At 42.4% G+C, this 11172-nt stretch overlaps 1 protein-coding gene across 1 annotated transcript in view; it reads left to right on the top strand.

The window, feature by feature from the left end:
- Positions 1-4035: 4035 nt before the first annotated feature.
- Positions 4036-11172, top strand: part of LTBP1 (latent transforming growth factor beta binding protein 1) — a 224719-nt gene continuing 217582 nt past the window's right edge. The window contains exon 1 of the mRNA XM_029938555.1: positions 4036-4270. Coding sequence (XP_029794415.1) covers positions 4048-4270 — 223 coding nt within the window. The 5' untranslated portion in view covers positions 4036-4047. The remainder of the gene's footprint in view (positions 4271-11172) is intronic.

The following is an 11172-nucleotide window of genomic DNA, read 5'->3' as shown; positions in this document are numbered from 1 at the left end:
AAGGAGGAGCTGCATGGCTTCAGGCGATCTATGTTTCTAGCCAAAGCCTCTAAAATGCAAGATTTGAAAGTGCTTGCTTCAGATAAGTGGGGCTGATTTATCTACAGGGGACCTAAACGTTGTTACATTTGTGTCATCTGAGGGACCACGCAGGAAAGCTGGGCCAGCACTTGCCCCTGGTTGCTCCTGACTTTTTTCCTCCTCAGGTTGGTCATTGCTCATCAGCTATTAGGTGCTCCAGGGATGGTCTTTGGCCACTGATTTCACCAAGGGTTTTCCGTATCCTCACAGGAGAGACAGGGCCTTGACCGGAATGGCCTCCAGCATCCTAGGAATCCCCGATCTCTGTGGGGTTCAAGAGTTTTTCCTTGGGGTATATTCGACCTTGATTAGGTGCCTTCCAGTATGCAGACGTGTGGGGTTTCTGAATGTCAGTTTACTCAAAGCTTTTGAGGAAGATGCCTCTTACAGAAGGAGTGGTCTGCAGAGGAAAGTTCGCGGCCACTGTTACTGAATTCCCACTCAACTGACGGGTGAATGATTTTGTCGTCAGCTGGTCACATGTGAGGAATTTGAAACTCAGAGCAATTAGCCTTACTCTTGGTTCCTTTGAAAGTTAAACTTTACATGATACCCCAGAATACCTAGATATGATTTTAAAAGGGGGATCAGAGAGTGTATTTTCCAATTCTGCAATATTTACGGAGATCCTATGAGAGCTTTTACACATGACAGTCTAGTGTCAGAAGCAGTTGTGAGTTTTCTAATACTGCTTTTGAGATTGATGTGGAAAACTAAGGCTCATTAAAATGAAGAAATCAATGTGTTGTGAAGACAAGAGGACCCGCTGAGATTATGTGTTTGCTTTAGAATTAGACTGCTTTATACCAGAATGTTAGGGAAATGCAAAGGGAAATATGAAATAAAATGTGTCTTCTTCCAAGGAGACCGTGAACACTGTAAAAATCAGAATTAAGTCATATGAAACTGTCTCTGCCTTTTGAAACTCCAAATGATTCCGGGCCAAAAAAAAAAATTTTTTTTTTTTTGGCAAAGAAATAGAATAAGTTTTTAAAAACAATAGGCTTGGAGACTCTCAAGTGCCTATAAAGTGACTACTGTAGCTGAGAGGTGAAACGGGAATAATGATTAAGTGCTTGCTTTCTTTGGATGTCTCTCTTCGCCTAAGCGAGCAGAATTTAGGTGACGGTATGCGCATCTGCATGGCAGCTGCTTGTGCCACGAGCCAATGCCAGAGAAGACAGAATAGTTGGCACACCATTTCTAATTTCATTATTGTACCAAGAGCCAGAAAAAATAAAGGTTTATATTCTTTTGAAGTGGGATGATGTTGTCTCTCCCTTTTTTTGTAAACGGGCTTCACACATTTAGATACACAGAGTATTCTCGGGGTATTTGTAAGCATGGTCTGACAACTTAGAGCGTGAGCTGTTGCGCTCGTGCATGTGAAAAAAGTTGAGCTATATGAATTTTGTCTGAGTGTGGAATCAATATTCTATTGTAGTTTTAAAAATTTCTGAGGTATATTTAAAAATTGTAAGTGTTGTGTAAGCAGTCAAAGCAGTGTTTGGCAAACTGCTTCTTTAAATAAAGTTTTATTGGAACACAGCCACAACCATTCATTTACATATATTGTTTTTGACGGGCTGCTTTCTGGCTACCACCACAGAGTTGAATAGTTGCCAGTAGAGTCCTTTAGGCTGATAGCCTTCAAATATTTATTACTTGGCTTATTATAGAAAACGTTTCTGGGTGCTGTTTTGCAAGTTGCTGGAAGATTTGGTTGGCCCCTAGCATATCTCCCTACTTCACACTATGTGTCCTCATCTCTCATGTTGGAACCACTGAATGAGAATGGGAAACTGTCTTGAAAAAAGATTTTAAAAGACCTGAGGCTATTTCTCTTCTGGAAGAATACTTTTCTTGTGTCAAGTGAAGGGGTCAACGCAAGCTGATCTCTTCAGACTCCTTCTAACCTGAGCTTTCATTACTCAGTAGTCATCTTTGAGTATGTGAAGGACTGTCATGTGGAAGAGGCATTATTAGATTGGGAGACCATGGAGAACTGGGTTAGGGTTAATGGGTTCAGCTGGTACACTTGACCTCAAGAAGAAGAGCACTTGCTTGGAACAGCTTATAAACCAGCATGTGCTCTCTTAGTAGATAATGAGCTCCCTGTCCCTAGAGATGTTTAAGTTAATGTTGTGTCAGAGGACATTTGGGGTCCAGCTTTGAAATCCTAACTTTATTTTGGTTAAGGTTCTTTGTTTCCAAGCTCAGGTTTGACCATGATTTATTTTGTTGAGGGCCTATGGAGGCCTCTTGGATCATCTCCTACAAATGTAATCCTGGTCAAACCAAGGCAGCATAAGGGGGCAGAATTGCCTCCGGTAGGCAGGGGATGGCAGCAGAAAGGCAGGCCCAGAGCCAGTCTCTCGTTTGGCCACTGAAATAACACAATGGCAATAGGTAGGGCACTGCTTCCTATCATCCTTAGTCTCAGAGATGAGCCATCTGTCTACAGATGCAGCTACCATCTTTGCTTCCTGCTTAGGCTCCAGGAAAGAGGAAGGGACCTAGATGGGAGCGTATCACAGCTGTAGAGGTCAGACTAGAGTTTCTGTATTGCACTTTGCCGTAGAGCCTAGATTGGGAGGTGGCCATGAATGACAGTGCTGGGTGAGGTCCTCCATGCTCTTTGTAGCTCTGCTGTTGTAGCACAAAAGCAGCCATAGATGATAATATGTAAATAAATCAGTGTGGCTGTGTTCCAATAAAACTTTATTTACAGAAGCAGACTGGGGCACCTGGGTGGCTCAGTCGGTTAAGCCTCCAACTTCAGCTCAGGTCATGATCTCACGTTTGTGGGTTCAAGCTCTGTGTCGGGCTCTGGGCTCACAGGTGAGAGCCTTCAGCCTGCTTCCCATTCTGTGTGTCTCCCTCTCTCTCTATCCCTCCCCCTCTCAGGCTCTGTCTTTCTCTGTATCAAAAATATGTAAAACATTAAAAAAAAAAAAGAAGCAGACCGTGGGACAGATTTGATCCCTGGGGCACAGTTTGCTGACCCCCAGTACAGACACTGAAGGTTAGAACTATCTAGAAAACATGAGCTGCAGATCCCTCCTGTTTTGTAGACACGGTGAAATGACATGTCCAAAGTCACACCGTGGTGGATCCAGCATTATAACCCAGCATCTGACTCTTAGGTTAGTGCCCGTTTTGTAATACTTTGCTGCCTCTGCTGTGCACTCAGGTTATAGCATTTGGTTTTAGGGAGAAGGCCACGTGAGTGCAGGAAATACCTGCTGGAGGGGCCTGTGAACAGGCACAGTGAGAGCTCCTGGACGGTATTTTAACAGAGGCAACCCTTTGGCCTCGTGACCCGGCCTCCCTTTTCCTTAGATGGTCCCTATTGACAGTAAGACACAAATACAGGTTGCATAAATTAACATGGAGAAATAATGCCCCGGAGTTGTGAAAAAGCAACGGGCTCCCACAGCTGCGTCACAGGATTTGATCACTTCAGCGGCGAGTGCCAGGAGATTTGAGACAGATGTTTTCAGACATGCCGCATGCCTAAAACATTTCCAGGGGTCGGACTGCAAATAGTGACTTAATAAGTGGAGAAACAGGGAAAGTATGCAAGTTGAGGACACAAGAGTTTATTCACCGCGAGGTGCATGGCCAACCTCTTTGCATTACATCTGCCTGTCAGGGTTGGCTCTTTCATGTCATGCCCTCCGTATTGCTCTTTGTCTGCCCGTGAATAAAGTGCAGCATTGTGGTTAGTAATCCCACTCCAGTGACTCGACTTCAAATGTGGTTTTGGAGTGCATCCCAGAGTTCTGTTTGCTAAGCTTCCTACTCCTGTTTCAGAGACACCACTGGATACAGAGCAGCGAGCACTGAAGACTTCCCTCTTTCCTTAAACCTGTCGGGTTGTGGGCTCTCTCGTTCCCCCTCTCCTCTCCTTGCTTTCTCCCCCCTCCCCTTTTTTTTTTCTTTAAAACCTTCCAAGGCACGTTCATGGATACTAAGCTGATGTGTTTGTTGTTCTTTTTTTCCTTGCCTCCGCTCCTAGTGAGTAACCACACTGGCCGCATCAAGGTGGTCTTTACTCCGAGCATCTGTAAAGTGACCTGCACCAAGGGCAGCTGTCAGAACAGCTGTGAGAAGGGGAACACCACCACTCTCATTAGTGAGAATGGTCATGCTGCCGACACCCTGACGGCCACGAACTTCCGAGTGGGTGAGTTCCTCCACCGTCCCTCACTGTCCTTCCTGAACGGAGCTCTCTGAGACCGTAGTATGTAGACCTCCTCCTGCACTCACACTGCTCTCTGCCTGAATGGGTTTCTGTCTGTGAGCACGAACACGCTTCTTTCATGAACTCTTTTAAGTCACTTTCAGGATAATTCTTACCCTGCTTTTTTTGGCTTCTCAGAGAGGTGGCAACTAGAATGTTGCCCCTGGTTGCTTATCATGGATGCAGCCCGTGGCGATGGGGAGGTATGGATAGGACAGAGGGGAATGGCTTTTATGTTGAGATCCGGATGCACAGCTCACATTGATCAGCTTCACATGTAATCTGCGCAGTAATAAGAATTTGCACTAGATCTGACTCCTGTTACAAAATTTGAATACTGTTGCTTAAGTTTAAATTTTTATTTTATGAATAGTCACGTTCTAAAAAAAATTCTAAGAATTGTCAAAAACTGTGTTTTGGTTGTAGAAAGGGATACAGACTTGCATCCTTCACCACATTTCTGCTCTGTATCCGTGGGCTGAATTCTAAATTGATATATGACATGGATGTAGGGGAAGAAATGCTAGTGGCTTGCTGTCAGCACTCAAAACCTTTTAATCTTTATTAACTAATTTAAAGATGAACTAGGGTGGTCCCTGAAAAGAAAGCTTTTTACAAAAAAAATTTTTTTGTTGTTTTTAGTTTTTCGTAAAGGGCAAAAGTACTGCGGTCCACTGACTGCTGTCACACTGCCATGTTGTCATGAATACAATATTTTTGTCACGGAAAAATGTCTTTTATTATTTTTTGACCAATTATGGTTTGCCATGTGTACTCAAATAATCACAGACACCCACATTACTTTCTGAGTTACTCACAAGAATAACCCAAATGTCAGACAGATAATAACACTGGCTAGATCTGGTCTTTTTATGGAATATTGCTGTTTAGTCTTGAGCGAGTGTGTCTAGGGGGGTAGGAGAGAGGGTGTCTCTTTCAAACTGATTATCATCAAGACAAAATACAAGGGGGCAGCCTGAAGTCCTTATTGGCTCTTTTGATTATTCTCTGCTTTATTGTGACTTCTAATTCTTATGAGGTCCAAGCAGTATTCTTGGAAGTCTGTATATGGAAAAATCGTTTGCCCATAGATAGAATTTAAAAGGGTATTGTGAGTTTCCTGGCTATGATAGGGGTGGTTGGGCATATTTTAAAGAAGAATTTAGCTGGTAGATGCCAAGTGGCACATTATACTTTAGGGCAGAGCGCCGAGTCTAATGGGAAGTGTGTTGAGCTGATGATCAGGAAGCTAGATTCTGGTCTGGGGCCTGCCACTAACTGCCTAATTCGCAGGGTGTGACAGTTAATGTTTCTGGACCTCAGTTTTGTCTCATCTAGAAAATAAATGGCTTATGTTTAGTGACCCCTGAAATTCAGTCTGTCTTTAAACTCTTGGGACTTTTTATGAGCAACAAGTCATATTATTTTCTGGAGGGTTGTAGACAATGAGGGGAAGAGAGAAGGCCGTTCCCAGTAGGTTATTACGCACTTAATGGCTTTCTCCCACTTTTCCTTTTCTTGATTGCCTGCCTTGCTCTCACTGCTTTCCCAGCTCCATCCTCGGCAATAATCAGTGCTGCTCCTCCTCCTCCTCCCGTTTTTCATAAATCTTTACAGTAAGAATGACAAAGTAATCGGATGGGTGGTAATTTCTTGGCTTACAGTGTATTCATTTTGAAACTAAATATTTGAAGGCTTTGAGAAACAGAGGAAGTCTACTTGTTAAAACATGCTGCACACTTTCCTGTCTGGCATTTAGGCAGCTGTTTAGGAGCAGGATACGCGCAGCCTATTCGAAATATAAAACGGAGCAAACTTATTTACACAGACAAAAATTCAAAGCCAGAACTGAACTCTGCCACAAAAGGATTGGCAGAATAGTTCACAAGAGGGGGCGGGGGGAGAAAGAGAGAGACAGAGACACACAGAGAAGAGACAGAGAGAGAGAGAGACAGAGAAGCCATGGTAATAAAGTTTCACATTGGAAATCCTGGGAACTATTTAATTTCTATCCTGAGCTATTTTCCTCTTCTCTTTATTTTAATTCAAAGATTGGATAATCTTACGGACCAGTTTTAAATTTTTTAAATTGAAGAATTTTGTAGAACTTACAGATTATGATTCTTCAGAAATACAGAAAATTTTAGAAGTTCTTTTATTTAGACATATATGTCTTTATAGACTTATCTGATTTAATATAGCTTTGTTACTTATAAAAACTAGCTTTCTGAGTGGGTTTCTCTCTCTCTTTGCTTATGATAGGTTAAATCTTTTGCAAATAAGACCTATATATGGAATATTGAACAGCCTGGGGAAAATCAAAATTCACTATAACTTGTTAGCTGCTCTCTTTGGCTTCTGGTGTGTAAGGTGTGGGGACTCGCAACCTTGTTCTGTAAAGGGCCAGATAGTAAATACTTGAGACTTTGCAACACAGACTGCATGGTGTGCGACCACTCAACTCTGCTGTGGACATGAAAGCAGCGTAGGCAGTATGTACGAGAATGGGTGTGGCCACGTTACAAAAACCTTGGGTGTGCCAGTTTTGACTTCAGTAGCATAATTTGCTGACCCCTGGGAAAACCATATGGATTTAATGTCAAGGGAGCTTAATTAAATAGTCCATTTTGATAATCAGAACAGCAGAAATAATTTTGAGCATTTCCATAGTGATATATAGGGTTTTTTTTTTTTTTTTCGAAGGAAGTGGAACACATACTATTATTAACATATTCTGGGTACGGAAACTTAGGCAGTGGTGTAAGTGAGCTTGACTTAGTTACACAGCAAGTCTGTTAGCTAGGACTGGAACTTAGATGCCCTTAGGTCATCTGTTTGCTTGATTGCCTGGGGTCTGGCCACAGTGTGTAGGAGGGGCAGGGGGAAGAACCTCGTGCAGTTGGGTTTCATGGGAAGGACAGACAGTTTGACAGAGAAGAGGCACCTGCGGGATCGGTAGCCCTGGAGTGGAGTCCCGGCTGCACTGTGGCCACTGGGCACACTCTGGATTTAGATCCTCTTGCACTCAGGCCACTGACCACACGATCTCACAGTTCACAGGTTCACAGCCTGCGTCGGGCTCTGTGCTGACAGCTCAGAGCCTCAAGCCTGCTTCAGAGTCTGTGTCTCCCTCCTTCTCTGCCCCTCCCCTTCTCACACTGTGTCTCTCGATCGCTCCCCAAAATAAATATTACATTTAAAACAAAGGTATACAGAGGATGGTTCTTTAGCAGACATGGGTGATGCTGGTTTTTGCTGTTTTGTGCTGCTTCTGTGCTGGTCTTTCTGGTCTCTGGTGATGGGGAGTCTGGGCTGCTCAGATGCGAGAGGCAGGTGTATTTTTCATGACTGCTAAGCATATAGTCTCTGTTCTTGAGTATTCAGTTAGAGGAATCTTAAGTATAACTTCCACTTACTGTGAGGCCTGAATGAGGATGATATCTGAGACAAGGGATTCTAGAATAAACTCATTTTTGTGAACATGATATTGGTATGATATCACAGGGCATTTGCATGAACTGGCATTTTCTTTAAAGCAGATTTCTAATTATAACAGCTTTGCTGTGACATTCTGAGCTTTGCCTCTTGGCTCTCCCTGACTTTGCCTTTTTAAAAAATGGGAACATATTCCTAGTTGGGTGGGCCAGCAGGTTAACCATTGTTGTTTAATGGATTCTTTCCATGCATAGGGATATAATGAAGACGACCTTCTGGTATTTTTAAAGTTGTTTATAGAGTCGTAAGTTTCCCTAATAAGAAGAACACAGGAATTCATGTTGTCACAACTAGAATGTTTGAAATAAAATAATACTATCCCATGACATAGCTTATTTGTAGAGCCACTGAAAAGCAATCATGACTGCTAAAATAACACATTTGGTTTATATGATGCTGCTCTCTCTGAAGAGTTACAGGGGACTCAGTTTCCATCAGCATCAGCTGAATCATTACAAAAATTATTTGATAATTTAAAAAGTATGTTCCCCTATGTTATTTCATTTGATGCTTGCTTCCTCTGAGAGAGGCAAATTACAGGATTCATATTTTGTGGTGATGAGTGCCATGGCCTGGTGGATTTGATTAAAGGTGACCCTCAGTCAGGCTTGCCTTCCCAGAGTCCACATACCTCCTGCCCACCACGTTGCCAGGTGAGTGTGTATAAAACACTGTACTAGACCTTCCAAGACAAATCCTAAAGCAGTTTCCTGAGAGCTTGCGCTTTGAGATAGGAACATGCGTAAATAAACCTAAATCAAAGTAGAAAGTGCTTTGCAGGGGCCCCCCCGAGAAGGAGCTACTACGTCTAGCTGAGGAGGGAAAGGAATGACATGCGACTTTTCTGTCACCATGCTACCCCAGCGCTAACCATGTTGGCTTGAGTGGGAGCTGATTAAATGCACGTTGCCTGATTGTAGCCTGATGGGGGCAGTGGAACTTGAAATGTTGGTGAAGTTCCAAAATATAGGTGGGTGGGAAGTAGGGGGAAGGGAGGTGAGGCTGATATGGGAAGGAAGAATTTACCTGTTGGAATTAGGCACGGAGACAAGAGTGCACATCGCTAGTTTCTGAGAATTGGGAGTAGTTTCACTTAAATGTGAAAAAAGCATGAAAGAGAATGATAATACGGGAAAGGTCGGGATGGTAGGTTGGGGCATGGTTGTAGAGCACCTTGAATTCCAAGCGTAAGAATTTGGACTTTTCCAGAACTTATTAAAGTTCTCTGAAAAGGGGTCATAGGTGTTTCTCATTTTGAAAAAATGAAGGAAGTTTTCTCTCTTTTTTTTTTAAGGCAGCAAACTAGCATTTTATTAGTCTAAGCTTTTGATCAGCTCATGATAGACGACAGCCTCTCGCCACTTTGAACTGTTGAGTTTGGTTTGCTCCTCTGCATTGGGAATTTTCCCCATATTCCTCAGAAAACCAGCTTACTACTGGTGTTTTTGAGGAGTGGAAGCAGTTCGTTTTGTTACGCTCATTATGTAGGGTCTCTTCATCAGGAGGGAAGAGCGTTCCCTCACCAAGGCGATCAGTAAACCACTTAACTGCTCAAGGAGGGGGAAGCATATAGATTTTTTTCTGGCAACTTAGTTAGAGTCTTTCGTCCTCTGCCAGTTGTCATTGTTTGGATCCCTTGATGTTTATCCAGCACAAAAACCAGTGAAATGCCAACAAATCACTCTTTGATTAAGTGGTAGATATATTTTCCCCTTGATGCATTGTGCAGATTTATGTTTTTAAACATGATCTAATATAATACTGAAAGAAAGTAGTTGGTTTCATTTGGGCAACTTAGAATGCTTAAGAATTTATCAAAGAAACTACTCCCAAATATATTTAATCGTTTCTCATATTTTCCAATAGTGAATAAGTACCATCATGTAAAGGATTTTGTTGTTCATTTTGTTTGAGCTGTGGAAGAGTATTAGGAACATTAATTTATTTAACATATTTATTGAGCCCTTACTGTGTGCCAACGGTTGGTATAGGCATTAAGAATATAACAGTTAGCAAAACAGGCAAAGTGCTGCCGCGACATTAAAACATTACAATGTTGCTAAATAGTATGGGTCAGCCTTATGAGCCAGTCACAGAATAACATAGGGTGTGTGATTCTACATGTATGAATTACCTAGGTAGTCAGTTTCATAGAGGGACAGAGAATGGTGGTTATCAGGGTTGGGGGGAAGAGGGTAATAGGGAACTGCTGTTTAATGGGTATTAGTTTTGCAAGATGAAAAGTTCTGGATATCGAGTAGTCAACAATATGAATGTATCTAACACTATAGACCTGTGCAGTTAGAAATGGTTAAGACCGTAACTCTTCTATGTATGTGACCACAATTTAAAAAACAAAACTAAACTATAGTGTGGGTATACACTACCATCATATGTATATTACCAAAACATATGATATGTAAGAAAAATGTGACCTAAAGCCAGGTAATGATACATGCTATGAAGAAGTAGCAACTTGGGAGGCGAGATAGAGATGGGGATGTGGGTGGAAGGTAGGGGTGGCTCTCTGTCTTAGACCAGTCCGGAAGGGCTCTCCGGCGAGAGGACATTTGAACAGAGACCTGACTGGAGTGAGTTGTGAGCTCTGGGAGGGAACACCACAAACGTTATAATCTAACTCTGTCACTGCGTTTATTATTTTATTTAAACTGTGGCACATCTCCCGAAGGCTGGTGTTAGGAGTATTCAGGCAAATTTCTCCTATATGTGTTCTTGGATCAGGTTTTACCAATCTGTATATAAGGGTGTGTGAGTGTGAGTGTGAGTAAGTGAATATATACACGTGTACACATCCACATTGTATCAGGGAATCCTGTTAATAACCGTTTTAGATAAAGAGCCTCGTTCACAGAGAATGGGAGCAAACATGTCTCTGAGTGACAACATGGTCCTGGAATTTTACGGAAGGAATCTTGTTATTTATAATAAAAAGTACAGGGTCTTTGATATAGAAAAAATCTACCAAGGAAGCAGCATCACCTCTTTCTCCAATATTTTATGTAAGACAGATCACATGATTTTGGTATGGAGCTTGATTTTAATGGAAATAATACTGACTGTGAGTGTGTGTGTGTGTGTGTGTGTGTGTATTTAGGGAGAAGGTCCTGTGTAGAGGAGGGCTGCATGGAAAGGTAATTCCAAGGGGTTAGTTAGACCAAGGGGAGGCACTGGGTTGTTGAAGCTAAGAGCCAAAATCAGGAGAGAATGAGGTCCTGTTGGTCGAGGAGGAAGATCTTTGAAGCTGAGAAGGCGCGGGGCATAGAGTAGTTGTATAAGAAAGTATGTACGTAGTGGTGCCTAGGCGGCTCAGTCGGTTAAACCTCTGATTT

Source organism: Suricata suricatta, chromosome 4 (genome assembly GCF_006229205.1).
Source record: "Suricata suricatta isolate VVHF042 chromosome 4, meerkat_22Aug2017_6uvM2_HiC, whole genome shotgun sequence".
NCBI classification, from domain to species: Eukaryota; Metazoa; Chordata; class Mammalia; order Carnivora; family Herpestidae; genus Suricata; species Suricata suricatta.
The sequence above is the reverse complement of the archived record's forward strand: the minus strand, read 5'-3'. Positions and strand labels throughout refer to the sequence as shown.